The 14,998-nt window shown below is 43.7% G+C and overlaps 1 protein-coding gene across 6 annotated transcripts in view; it reads right to left on the reverse strand.

Annotated features, from left to right (window-relative positions):
• COQ8A (coenzyme Q8A) overlaps window positions 1-14,224 on the reverse strand; it is a 73,129-nt gene extending 58,905 nt beyond the window's left edge. Inside the window, exons 1-2 of one of the 6 annotated variants that reach the window (XM_005289558.5) lie at window positions 13,356-13,470; window positions 12,234-12,289 (exon numbers count right to left, since the gene is read on the reverse strand). In XM_005289558.5, coding sequence (XP_005289615.3) covers window positions 12,234-12,247 — 14 coding nt within the window. In that variant the 5' untranslated portion in view covers window positions 12,248-12,289; window positions 13,356-13,470. Of the gene's footprint in view, window positions 1-12,233; window positions 12,290-13,236; window positions 13,553-13,644; window positions 13,839-14,054 lie in introns of those variants that run through there. The other 5 variants (XM_065590564.1, XM_008175049.4, XM_065590566.1 and 2 more) reach the window with 5 other exon arrangements.
• Between the last annotated feature and the right edge of the window lie 774 nt (window positions 14,225-14,998).

Raw genomic sequence — 14,998 nt, forward strand, 5'->3', positions numbered from 1 at the left:
GAAGCATGGAAGAGAACAATCATAAAAAAAAAAGAACAACAGGTAATCAGGAAGAAAAGAAACACAAAGATTATGTATTTTAATGAGAGCAAGTGAGGGACCCAGGAAGAAAACAGACAGAACTTGTTAAACTGAAAAAGGGAGGGGGGAGAGAAGCACATCACAGTTGCCACACTGGGTTGAAGAGCGTTTGGCGGTTATTGAGTAGAGGGACCAAACTTCTGTGAACACCCACTGCAGCAAGCAGGCTTTGTTCCACTAGGACTCTGTTCCACTAGGACTCTGTTCCACTAGGACTCCACCTACACTACTAAAAAAAAAAAAAAAAAAAAAAAAAAGACTGTGCTAGCAAACTCTCCATGTAAAACTTGCTTAAGGAGTGGCTTCGGCCTCAGCTTTTCAGAAACCATTTTAACCACATTGTACCCTGCCTATGCCATTGTCAGGACAGGCAGGCAGAGACTACTACACTTTGCATCCAAGGTATTGACAAACTGGCCCTTTTTTTATGCTAGCAGGTTTATGAGCCTGGCTAGAATAGGGTCTGTGACTGGCTGACAGACATCAACCATGGGTTATTTTCCTAGTATAGACAGGGACACAGTGTTTGGGTGGGGGAAGGCAGAATGCTGTTGATGAGGCTGGAATCAAGTCACTCTAGGGCATATAACAAGGTGAACATGGTAGGTTTTTTTGTTTTTAAGCTACATACCACACCAGTGAGTAATCTGCTCTCCTGCCACTGCACTGAATTTCAAACCCAGCTGAAACCTTGCAAGCTAAATCAAGGAATATAGCGGAACATGGCATGCTATTAAGAACATGCAGGGAACCAAGATGTATTTTAACTTTTTCTTCGGAGGACTTGTTACAACATTATAATGAAGGTTTAAGGCAAGTACCACACAAAAAGTGTGCAGTTATAACAAGGCACTCCCTCAGAGTTTATGGTGAGGCATGGGATCAAAGTCCAGCTGTATAACCACTGGACAAGAGCCATTATCAGATTTAATTTAGATTCTTGCATTTATACCGGCCCCTCCACAATTAAAAAAAAAATAAATCAACTGGTCAACTTCTGACCCCTATGTGGTCTTCTACCAGATACCTACACAGTCAAATTCAGCCAGTCAGATTCCTCCTTTTATGGTTTTCATTATTTTAAGTTAACAGTATTTTGAATCAACAGGGTGCTGCAATACAGCCCCCAGTATATATACACACACTTCAATAGGAGCAGAAGTCTATATGCCCTTGGATAGAGATATTTAAGAACTGTTGCTTCATTATTCCAGGTTTACCCATGACCAGAGAAAAGATATTCCACTTTTATATGACGAGCAATGCACCTAAAATTAATTTTTAAACCTGGTAAAAATGTGATGGTAAACTGTGTGCTCTTCAAACCTGTAGGCTCAGAAATGACTAGTAAAGAAGCCTTCCATCTGACTACTCAAGTGTTATCTATTGTCTTACCCATTAGAGCATACTGCCTCCTAACTCATTGCTTATGTGTAACTGTCTCCCTTAAGCAGATTAAAAAAAAAAAAAGTCAAATGACAAAGAATATCTGCTTGATGGGGGCAATAAGGCAGGGAATTCAATTCCATGTTTTTGAAAGACTTCACAGACTGGGACCATGTCCACATTGCAGGCACTAAAGCAGCATAACTATGGCCCCGTAGCTATGCTACTGCAGCCCTGTAGTGTAGAGATAGAAAAATCTCTTCGGTTGCTGTAGTCGGTCACTGTAGAAACTCCACCTCCCCAAGTGATAGTAGCAGTCTGCCAACCTAGCTCCATCTACACCAGGGGTTAGGGCAGCACCTCTATGGAGTCGATTTTTCACACCCCTGAGCATAGTAGCTATGTCACCATAATTTTTTAAATGCAGACCAGACCTGGGTCTACATTACAGTTTTTTCCAAACTTACCATCACTGCAGCCACTGTTATTTAATCCAAACAAGAAGAGACTAGGGATGCTGGAAACTAATCTATGATAGTCTCCCCAATGGCAACCAGCTTTGGAACTCCACTAGTGGTAGCAGCAGTAGGTATTTTGGAGAAAAGCGCTAACGGAGACAATGCACAGGCAGTAGTTTAATCAGTAAACTCCTTGTGTGACCATGAATTGAGTGTAGCGGGCTACAATCTGGAAATAAAGAATACCAAGCTCTTATAGAGTGCTTTTCATCAGGATTATTTCTACTTCCCCTTGTATATCTGATCCCATGTCCACCCTTCCATACTACACTAGTAGCAGTTTCATTCACAGCCTCTTCAAGTTTTGCCCCCCTACACCTTTCCCCAACCCCATAGCAGAACACCAGGCCCTCATTAGAAGTGTGTTCTCATTAACTGGCTTTCTTGTGTCCAGACTCACCCAAATCTCAGCTGAGCAGGAAGCACAATAAACAGTAACACTTAAGGGGGGGTGGCCATTTTCTCTTCAAGAAAGGAATCAAATCAGTCAATAAAAGAGCAGGATTTTACATAATAGACTAAAATCCCCAACAACAAGGTTTGTTTAAAGAATTGGCTGGTTGTATAGCCAATAAGTCAATTCTATTTTAGGAGGCATGGTATATTTGCAGGGTGGCCCTGACATACAATTTAATTAACCTGTAGAGTCTTGGAGAACATTTTTATAAACATCCTTGCACAAATTTACCAGTGACATTTAAAACTGAAGCATCATCAAATACAGCCAGCACTCAATCTCCTTCCCAAAAATTTCAAGATTAGTGCTCATTTTGACTAGTACTGGCTGGCTAGGAAGCCTGCACAAGCAGTTTTCCCCATACATGGGTTGAAACACAATATAGGGGTTTAAAAAAAAAAAGTCTGATGCTGGCTTTGGACACTCTGAGTGGGTGTGCTGTCTACTTTATTTTAGGCACAGATACATCAGTGCAAAATGAATGTTCTAGACCGATGGTTTTATTTACTTCATTCTGATTAGGTCAGACATTGTCTGGAGAAATGCAAAACCTTAGTCATGGTCCACGTGCCTGGAATTGATGAAACCTCTTTCTACCCCAGTCAGAGATCTAGAAATAATTCACTTGCATCAATTAAGATACTAATGTGAGACTACATTATAGGCCACTTGCTGCACTCAGGACATCATGACACAAATTCTACTCTCAGTTCCACTGGTGTAATTTATTTGATTTCGGTGGGGGCAGCAGGTGTGTAAGTCAACACAGAATTTGGCTCATGCATCACAAACATTTGTCTCCCAAGTTCAAAGTTTCACACTGGGAAGACACATGAACAGTTCTGTGCTTCTATCATTCTAGTCAAGATTTTAAGAGAGACTATTTTGCAAAGATAAAGTTTGAAGGTATTCTCGGTTTCTCCAGGAATCCATAAAACAAGCTGCATGAAGCTCACACATCAGTTGGGCCCTGCAGCAGCAGCTTTCCCAGGCAAGAAGATAGGAGGTTATCACCAGCAATCTATTCCCCTTCCCTTCTAAAAGGCAGGACCCCATCACCTGAAAACTGGACCAGTCATGTCTCAAGCTTTGATTCCTTCCATTAAGGAGGACTGACCTCACTTTCCAACTGGCCTCATATACAGTAACTCCTCACTTAAAGTCATCCTGGTTAACGGTTATGTTGCTGATCAATTAGGGAACATGCTCGTTTAAAGTAGTGCAATGCTCCCTTCTAATGTCGCTTTGTCCACAGCTTGCAGGAAGAGCAGCTCGTTGCAGCTAGCTGGCGGGAGCTTGTAACCAGGGTGGACCGGCAGCCTCCATATCAGCTCCCCGCTGCCCTAAGTTCCCTGTGCTGCTGCAGCCGCCCAGCAGGCTATCAATCGGCAATTCAGTTGTCCATCCCCCCACTGCCATGTGCTGCTCCTGCCCTCTGCCTTGGAGCTGCTCCCAGAGACTCCTGCTTGCTGTGCAAGAGGGGTGGAGGAGGCTAATGTCAGGGTGTCCCCCTCCCCCCTGCTCCTGCACACCACTTACCCCTTCTCCATACAGAGCAGGGAGGGGACACGGACAGAGAGCAACAGAGAGAGCTTGGGGCAGCAGCTGCTGTCTCAACTTCCTGATCCACTTAAAAAGACAATGCACTTAAGAGTGGGTCAGCTTACGTAAAGGGGCAGTGTGCATCTTTCTCCCATACACAAGGTGTGTGTCGGTCTCTGTCTGCTATGCTGTCTCCCCTCCCTCCGGTTCGTGCTGCCTTGTGTGAGAGGCTACATTAACAATATGTTAACTCTTAAGGGCTCAGCCGAGTGCTAGCTCATCATTTAGCTGTAAGGCATTCCTTGGAAAATATCCCTCCTTCTAACTTCACCACCTCAACAAAGCTTCACAATCATCATAGCTGTGAACAGTATTTAATTGTTTAAAACGTATACTGTGTGTATATCTATATAATATATAGTTTTTTGTCTGGTGAAAAAAATTTCCCTGGAACCTAACCCCCCCTATTTAAATTAATCCTTATGGGGGAAATTGGATTCACTTAACATCAAGTCGCATTTTTCAGGAACATAACTACACCGTTAAGCGAGGAGTTACTGTACTGTAATTGTATGTTTATCAACAAGACCATTTCTACCGTTTCCTATTTCAACAGCCAGAACTTAACCACACATTTTAGGAAGTCATGCTTCCTCGTTCCCCCCTCTCCACTCCCCCCCTCCAACCTTTATTTATCTAGAAAATGAAACACCAAGAAAGCAGTCTCTCACCCAATCACAAAATAGCAATTCTGCCGAGAACATGACACAGGCTCTGTTGTGCTATTGCAGAGCGAGGCCAATAATTTAATTTCTCAAGCAATTAGTCTATCCCTATAAGTCTTAGAATGGACTATTGTGTATCAACTGCCTAGTCCCCTACCCAGTAACTATAATTTCTAGCCACATTGAAGTGGTTTATCATTTTAAATAGGCACTGCCAATTTAAAAAAAAACAAAGAAAGACTTTCAGATCAGAGTGCATTTATCTAGGTAGTTATATGGCCCCATCCTGTCACTGTAGTACCTAGGCACCTACTACTGTTGTAGGGAGCACCGAAGATTAGGGGAAAAAACAACATTTTTCCTATTTCTTCAGGTTGTGAACTTAGCACTCACTGAACTATACAGTCTGTTTCACTTTCTGCTGTATAGGAAGCTAAAGCTCCAATTCTGCAAACACATAAGTGTAACTTTACTGAATGAGTTCAGTGGAACTACTCACATGATTAAAGTTACACACATTTGTTTGCAAGACTGAGTCTTTCATCAGTTTCCCTTGTTTTTGTGGCTCTTTCCTGCAGCAACAGGGAAGAGAATACATTAAAAAAAATTGGAGAGTATCACTGCAAAACCACACAGATTTGAAGGGGGACCCAGGAGTAGCACCTGAAACTATTTATCCAATTTTCTGACACTGACCAGATTTCAAGTTATGTCCCTTCAGTAACATTTAAGGCAAAGTTTTACAAAAATGAAGATTTTATTCTACATTTGTCAGTTATGCATCCTAGAACTAAAGAGAACAAGGGCTTCAGACACTATAATTTACAGCCCAAAACAATGTATCCCTTTTATAAACCACTGCTGATTGGAATTGTTCCATTTTTGTTTCAAATGAAAGACCGTTTCAAGAGAAAGATCTGCTTACTGAGCGAGCCTAGGAGCTACCTTTCAAATAAAGCTAAGAGCACAAACCTCTCATAAAAATTGCTCAACAATCCCTTGCAAATTAGTTCTATCCTGCCACAAAAATCTCTTTACCAACTACTGTTCTACTTAGGGTCTATCAAAGTTCAGTTCCCTATCTTCAGCAAACACAGAAAGTTGCATATCTACAGAGCACTAAATTCCAAACATGTAGCAAAGAGCTCAGAAGGGCCATTCAAACTTCAAGTTGTGGGATATAGCCTGTAACAAAGGGATTTTTCCTTAATTAGCTAGTAATTGACTTTTTGGGGCAGTGTATTATACTATAAGCAGCTCTCTCTTTTTTTTTGGGGGGGGGGGGGGAGTTTTAACTTTGTGAAAGCACACAGAGTACTGAATGGGGATTATAAACTAATAAATTATACACACACTTCAGAAGCAAGCCTGGAGTCCTTCAAACCCAAGAAATAAATACCATGTAACATGAGACAATCTATAGATTGCTGAGGAAAAAAAGGAACTTTTCCTCTGTGATGTGATTAATGATAATACGCCTCTGAACGTACAGTAATAACCCACCCACAGAGCAAAAAATGAACCACAGGTCAATTTGCTAGCCATTTTATCAATGGTACTATGAAAGGAAGCATCTGATTGGTTGAACGCTCTGACTACCTATGCAGGTCGGAGTTCTGTAACTTATAGAAGAGCAGGTAAATGTAGGAAGATACTTGGTTTTGATCTTGTGCCTCAGTCATACGAGATAGAACCACACATCTTATCATATGTTACTATTTACATAGTCACCTGCCCTACATGCACATACTGTGTGCGACTCATGGGAGTGCACACATTCTTTGCCCACGTGGTGAAGATAATCCTATCATGATTCTGAACAGGAGGTGAGCTACCCCAGCCTCTCACTATCGATCCAGGAGGTACATGTATCTAACCAGACTTGCCCCATAAGCTAGGGTTAAGTTCAAATTTAGCCTCATACAAGATCTGCTGCCTATTTATAGGCCAGTTAGCAAACTGGAGTCCTAGCTCCTACAATAAATGTACAGTTCTGTTTTTGCTACAAGTTCTCTTTATTACCATAAGCATAGGATACAGGGCTATGTCAAAAGGGAGCCTTAAGGATGCTGCATGTCAAATAAGTCACAGTTTTAATGCCCAATTAAATACTCAAATTTCATCTTAGAGGGGGAAATCTGGTCTACTGAAACCAAGAATTCCTGTGTGCCAATTCCAGCTCTGATATTTACACCTTGGACAAGTTAGTTAACCTCTCTGTCTTGGTTGTCTTGTTCATTTATATGAATATAATCACAGGGGTGTCTTGACCATTAGTAAAAAGAACAGGAGTACTTGTGGCACCTTAGAGACTAACAGATTTATTAGAGCATAAGCTTTCGTGGACTACAGCCCACTTCTTCGGATGACCATTAATGTGCACAAAGCATTTGGAAGACAGAGAGCTTCAGTACTATGTATTAATACCAGAATAGTTTACATATTTCGCAAGCTCTCAGACTCATAATACAAAAACTAAATCCATCCCCCAAACCACAAGAGCCACGGCTGTATACAGCATAGTTAGTTATGGGGGAACGGAGGGAGACGCCCTGGGTTGTTTTTAACTGCTCCCCACTATCACTTCCCCCTCCGAAGCACTTCAAAAAGCCATCAAGATATGGATTATAATCCCTGCCTCATTGGACTGGAAGGACACTTTCCTCCACAAGGAACTATAATCTGATGCTAAGCATACATGTTTAAACCTATCTTTCCTCACCCCAAACATGCACACAACAGAGCAAAGTACCCCATGCTCAGCCAATGCAGATACTGTACTATCCCAATTCCAAGAGAATCTTCATAACGATCCTTTTTCTTCACTTAGTCACTCGGAAACAAGTCTCCAGTCTTCAACTGCACATATGTAAGCCACATTAAAGATCTTGTGAGGGAACCGCCCCTCTGCTATAGCCCAAATATGCTGTAAAACCACTGTAGTGGCCAGGGGAGAACTCCCTGAGGGCAGGCATCAGGTATGAAGGCCCCTTCACAAGCTCCAGTGCAACAGTTAGGTCTACAGCAGGTAGGGCTACAGGACTTCTGGTCGTCAGTGTCACTGTCCATGGGTAGCCTAGGATGGACTGCTTTAATTTAGAATAACTCCAGGGTTGTTTACATTACACCAGGAACTATTTTGTCCCCTGGAGCAGCCCAGAATACAGAGGTTGCCAAAATGGTACAAAGCTACCTTTGTGTTCCAATGCCTCTTTCCCTGAGCCGCAAGTTGTATGCTGCACCTCTAAGCAACACAGCACAGAATATCACTGCTCATTTGCCAAGACTGAAAAACTCCTGTCTTGGAATTCTAAAATATTCAAAAAGTTTGAGTTTGTAATTGTGCCTGCTCCCGTCTATGCACCCACAATCAATATAAGCTTTGCCCATATGCATAAAACATATGATGAATTAAGATGACTGTCTCTTGTGGAAAGTCTTTATTTCCAGAGAGTTCCTTAAAAACAAAAGATATAAAGAAATTCTCATTTTGCTCTAAGCTTTCTTTCTTACTGCAATTTTTTTCTTCCACCCTTCTCCCAGCCCTGATCATTATGTACATGTACTCCTCTTTCACAGTGTACTGGGATTTGCCACACTGAAGACAATAGAAGCTGTATGAATGTTAGGAATAATGGATCAGGCCTCATTAGAACATGCCAGAGCCGCAGGTAGGAGTCCCAGGTAAGGGATGGGAGAAGACAACACATCTGAGGAGATCTAGATAGCAGCAGTGAGACTGAATAAATGAAGCCCTAAATTGGGCATAGAAAATGGAGTAACTGCAGGGGCAAAGGAAGGGCAGGGAGAGACTTGAACAGAGGAAGAACTCTATGTTGACGGTACAACATCATCAGCCTCATCCATTAGCATCACAAAACAGCCCTGTGACTGTCACAAGTGCAAGAGGACTATATGCATTGTGTGTCTGCAGGTACTGAATCTATATGTTCTAAGGGTGATGTGCAGGCCTTTATTTTTAAGTTTCAACAGTTATATTCTAGGGTGATTAAATTAAGTTGCTGGATCACCACAGGTGGTAGTTATTTATAAACTCTGATTTGGTTAGGTAAGCTGTTTCAGGGATGAACTAAATTCAAAAAACCTCAAAATTTAAGTTTGTAACATTTCTAAACAAGAAGCTCTGTAATCATAAAACCTAACAGTTTTTCAGAGCAGGGATCATCTGTTTGCTATGTTCTGTAAAGTGCCTTGCACATCTGAGGTGCTCTATAAATAAATTTTAAATATCTTCCTCATGCAGATCAACGTGCATCTGTTCACTGATTATCCCAAAGTTAAAAAACAAAAGCCTTAAAGGGGGTGGGGAGGGAGGAATTGATGCATGGTTATGGGCAGAGAGGGCAAAACTGCATGCCAAGTCACTTCTTGGCTTGGCTCAAGACAAATTCAATTTGTCTAAATGCAGTCTGCTAGAGTTTCATATCTTTTACAAATTAAAGTTGGTAGGTAGGTAGATGGAAGAATTCTACTCCAACACAATAAGTCATGAAGACACTGGGCCACAGCCATCCTTGGTGCCACTTTACTGAAGTCAGAGTGACATCCACAACGAACTTGACCCAATAGCTACTAACAAATTTTGTGTGAACTATCAGCTAGGTAACTCCAGGGAAGCTAGAATGCAGTGATCCAACTATTCTCCCTCAGTCAGTTTCTAAACTCCTCAACAAGAGTTAACCCCAAGAAGAGAAAGAACACAATCTAACAGACATAGTAAGAAATATGCAGTGTTGTTGTAGCCACCTTGGTCCCAGGATATTAGAGAGACAAGATAGGTGAGGTACTGTAATATCTTTTATTGGACCAATTTCTGTTGGTGAAAGGAAGCTCAAAAGCTTGTCTCTCTCACCAACAGAAATTGGTCCAATAAAAGATAAGAAATAATAGACTGCCACCTGCCTTTAGGAGGGCTATTTTGGAGGACTGCACGCCTAAAAAAATTCTCCTCATGTTGCACACATTCAAACTCAGCTATTTTTAGTCTGCTTTTAAATACCGCAAATGAAACACTCACTACTGCATTGCATAGCACAGAGTAGCTGGAAGTCTGATTGTACATACATACAGTTCTTCTTGGCAGTAACAAAACAAAGTGACCAGTGGTCAAAGGGTAAACATAAAAGGAACTCTTTTCTTTTTACCTTTTCTTGTCCTCACCACACTATTTTAACAAAGCAGAAATTGCTTGCCACTTGCCCCCTGTGTTATAGCCCTGAAGGTCAGCCATTTTTCTCCTGCATACCTGAGGACAATATCAATCAGGTTTTATCTGAGCTTTCAAGGTTACAAAAGTCACTGCTGGTAAACACCTAGCGTAAAAGAAACACACAGCATCTGTGACATATTAAAAGAAATTTGAGTTGTTTGCTCTGATAGTAATTCAAATCACACAATGGTAACCACATCAGTTTCAGTTAAACTGTTCTTTCCATCAATCTTCTCAGAAACAGCAGCAGTCAAAGAACCTGCTATATCAAAGAAACACCACTGTATTTTGTTTATACTGAGACAAATACGACTTTGTCATCAACTTTTCCATCTCAGGATATTTCTAGTCTACCTGACAATTCTTTTACCCTGAAGTCAATGGTACTCAAGCACCAAGCTATGCCAAAGTAATAATTTTGAGTTCTCAGATTCAATACTTAAAACCTAATCCAATGCTCATTGTTGGTCACTGTAAAATACTGAACAAGAACTGCATCCCAGCAAAGTTAACAGAACCCAAGAGTACAAAACACTTTCCATAAGGCTGCTATTGAAAGGCACGAGACTTAAGGTATAACACATTTTAAGGACCCTCAGAGACTATCAAGTAAAAATCATTTAAAAACTTCAAGTTCTTATTTGACTATTAACAGTTTTAATCATTAAACAAAAGAATATTTAGAATCTTTCCAAATTTCTCTCAGCTTGGACACTTTACTAGTCAGTTTCTCCTTGTTTATAGCTACTTTCACTTTCTGGTTCAACACAGCTGGGGGAATGAATGTTGAGAGAATAGTTCCTCTACCACCCCCTTGCTGTACTTGATTGAAACAGGATGTATATTAATATCTTGTTGAGATACCAAAAGAAATATACTTGTTACTACAGGCTGGTCTACACTGAAAGGTAGAGTTGAACCAGTTATGTCACTCAAGGATGTGAAAAATCCTCAACCTTGAGAGTGACATAGTTAAGACAACTAAACGCTGGTGTAGACAGCGCTAGCCACAGCAGCTGAGGGAAGTGGATTAACAATAGTGATAGGAGAACTCCTCCCACCACTGTAATGAGTATCTACACTGAAACACAACAGCAGCTGTCACCATAGCATTTTTAAGTGTATACACAGCCTCAGCAGCATGGATTTCAACAGTTTAGAATAGACTGTCAATAACTATTGTGAATATAGCCAGCACTTCAATCCATTTATCAGAATGTTTATAGTTCAAGTAAACACTGAGCAAACAAAATTAGTCTACATCCAAATCTGTGCCCTGACCACCATCTGTGTGTGTAAGCTCAAATGCTTGTCTCTTTCACCAACAGAAGTTGGTCCAATAAAAGATATTACCTCACACACCCTGTCTCTCTAATATTCTGGACTAACATGGATACAACAGTGCAAACAGTCTATATCCAAAACACTTTTGAAAAGGTTATCAGAAGAAAATCAGTGTAGGTCTGTTAGTTTCTGCCTATTTTTGTTACACAAGATAACAGATCCCTATATGAAATATAAGTTTATTTTTCTTGAAAGTTTTATAGATACTGAATGGCCTACGTTTTCATTCACATTTTGGTCTCAAGACACATTAAATCAACTAACAGACACCAATACAAAGTAATTAATTTTTTACAACTCTTTGCAACTTTCAGAGTAGCAGCCGTGTTAGTCTGTATCCGCAAAAAGAAGAACAGGAGTACTTGTGGCACCTTAGAGACTAACAAATTTATTAGAGCATAAGCTTTCGTGGACTACAGCCCACTTCTTCGGTGCATCCGAAGAAGTGGGCTGTAGTCCACGAAAGCTTATGCTTTAATAAATCTGTTAGTCTCTAAGGTGCCACAAGTACTCCTGTTCTTCTTTTTGCGGATACAGACTAACACGGCTGCTACTCTGAAACCTGACACTATGTGAAGTGATAGCAGATTCTCCTCTTTCCCCATAAACAAGATGTTAGGAATTCAGGCTGAATATATAAGATTCTTTTAATTGGACAACCATCCCCCACCCGCACAGGAAAAAAACACCATTTTTCACTGGGATCTTTACAATAAGATGATCACCCAACCCTGCTGAACACATATAACTGAAGTCAGCACCTCACAGATAGGGCCCCAAACACAAAGATTAACCTCATAAATCAGTTATTAAAACAATTTGATGGTGTGTGTGTGTATACATATAAATAAGAATGTGTATATATAAATAAAGCATGTGTGTGTATATAAATAAAGAATGCATCATACAAAAAGCCAAATATTGAGCAAATTTTGAATTGCAAACATTACCTGTTAAGCAACATCGTGCATTAAGGTCCAATATCCAAGTGTGCTCCTTTTTACCACTAGCAATCAGTCAAAAATGATAGTTTTAAACACTGTTTATGGTTCTAATTCTCAGCCTCTACCTAATAAAAAGGCAAGTGATATATATTGCTAATGCAGCATGTTAACCCAGTTCTTTAATCATCGCCCTTCTAAAAAGAGCTCTGAACTAACATTGACTGGTGTTTGTTTTATTTTTCCAAGTGTTTCCATAAGGCCATATCAGAATCTATTTGCTTCTACTTGGAAAAAGTTTAACCCTTAGATCTGCTATTTCCATTACAAATCTGTAACTGACATAACACCACTGGAGACTACCAGCCTCAGGGCCACTGGTACCACATTGGATAACCCCAGAAGCAAGTCAAAATTGGCCAAAAGGCTACCACACAAAGGCTTCAAAACACCACTCATGGCACTAGTCATACTTTATTAGGGCCCCAGTAAGGTAAAGTTTCTTTCTACACTAAAACGCAGTAAATACAACCATCAAGTCTAAGAACAAGATCTTGTGTGTCCTCAAAAAGCATTGAAGTCAATGGGATTTGAGGGTGCTCAGACCTGTAGGATCAGACCCCCAGGACATTCAAAGGCCGCCACCCCCCCCCCCCCCCACACACACACACACACCCCAACTGAATTGTACAGGGGGCACGGGGAAAGGAGAACTGAAAAGGGAGCAGAGCCATTGCAAAGGGAAGAAAAAAAATCTCATTATGTCTGCAGGAGGGTATTCTGTGAATCTGGAGGAATTCAAGGTTTCCCACCGTGACTGTTTGCGGAGCTAGGACGCGTTCCCATTTACATGCGGTATAATTTTAAGACCCACGACTATAGATGTACATTACTGGCTTTGGGTCCCTCCCCCCTTTTCTGGGTTCTGCTGTTTGCAGCCTCATGATGGTGCCCCCGTTTCGGTCTTGAGGGCGCTTTGCTGCTTTTACCCGCCCGGTGCCTAACGCGTTACCCTCACGGCCACGGCTCCGCACGCCGGATTTCCCCGCAGAGGCTCCCGCCTGCCTGGCACCGCCCGGAGGTGCACTTGGCACAGAGACCGACACAACGAGCCGCCCCGCAGCCACGTACCCGCCGCTGCGAAGCCGCAGCACGGAATGAAAAAGCCGATGGGAGAAGGAGGCCCGCGGCGGGAAAGCGGCGAGCGGGCCGCCCGGAGGAGGGAGAAGCAGCCCCGCGCTGAGCGGGCCCGGCCCGGGCGCCCCCCACCCCAGGGAAGGGCCCGCGCAGCCTGCTCCCCGCCCGCCGCGGGGCAGAAGAGGCGGAAACCCCACGCCGAAGCTGACCGGGGAGAAGGGATGGGGCACCTCCCCTCCCCCCCCGCGAGGAGCCCCCGAGGGAAAGGGCGACGTTCGCTTACTTGCCCCCCGCACAACGCCACGTCCGACTCCTCCGCTCCCACCCGCCCAGCCGCACCACGAGGCGCGGGGCTTGTTTACCAACTCGGCGGCTCCTGGCCTGGCTCAGCCCCCCTGGGCCCCGCCCCCACCCCGCGCGCCCATTGGCTCCGCTGCGGCCGCCTCCTCCCCCCTGGCGCATCGGCTTGGGAGGAGCGCGAGGCGGCCGCAGGCACGGCGAGCGGAGCGTGCTGGGCCCGTGCGCTCCGCGTTTCCTCCAATAGGGGGAAGAGTCGGGGGCAGCCCCAGCCAATGGGGAGGCGGTGCTGGCTGAACCCCCGCCCTGCTGCGGGCCTCCCTGGCAGCGGACAGGAGGCTGCAGAGCTGCCGCCTGAGGGGCGGTCGCTGCATGGAGCCTGCAGCCCTCCCCCACCTCCTAGCTCCTCAAGCGCTCTGCGCAGCCGGGCGCTGCCGCCTCTGTGCCGCGTGTGCGGGGCTCCCTCTCTGACCACGTCCTGCCCATGCCACAGTCGTGGGGCCGGACAGGGGGAGCAGGGGACTGCTGCCAGACAGTGCTTCTCCCGCTCCGCCCCCCTGGGCACTGCATTTCCGGCTACGTGTGTAGGCGAGCTGGCGAGGCGATCTCCCACCGCCAGCAGTAACGCACGGGTAGTTCCCCCCTCAACCCCCCGCTGGTAGCAAGAGCTCTAGTGTAGCCCCGCTGCTGGTGTTTTTAACCCCCCTGAGCAGGTCGAGAGGACAGGGTTCTGGTCAGCCGGTCCCTGGAACATGCTGACATGTGGACAGAACCTATGGCTGGATTTAAATGGGGGGAATTCTGTTATTCTAGACCAGTGCAGCCAGGGTGAGACAGCGGAGTGGTAAAAAGGCAGGTGTCACTAGTGGAAGCAGGGATGGAGCTAGGTGCACACGTGCTGAACAATGCTTATATATTTTTCTAGTGTAGACCAGGCCTAGTTTATACATGTGTTCATTTTACACCTTCATATAGTGCCTGTGGTAATATCAGGTACAAGCAGATGAGATTTGCGCGTACAATTGGTCCACTCTTGGGAGAGGGGGAAAAAGGCTGAGGAGTGAATAGGGGAGAGGGGGTAAAAATCAGCGCTAGAAGTGATAAGGAGATGTCAGTGCATGTGGATGACTTTGGGAACTGAGGCATGATGTACCAAGGAGTGACTAGGAATGGAAAAGAAATGGCAATGTTAGGGATGTCTCTACAGTGGGCATAAAAGTGGGGATGTCCACTTACCTCTATGGATGGGGAGTGTAACTATCGGCCAAGGGAGACATGGATGTGATTGAATTGCTCTGCCTGTCTTGTTTTGAGAGCATCTGAAGAAGTGAGGTACTTTA

Source organism: Chrysemys picta, chromosome 3 (genome assembly GCF_011386835.1).
Source record: "Chrysemys picta bellii isolate R12L10 chromosome 3, ASM1138683v2, whole genome shotgun sequence".
Classification (NCBI taxonomy): Eukaryota; Metazoa; Chordata; order Testudines; family Emydidae; genus Chrysemys; species Chrysemys picta.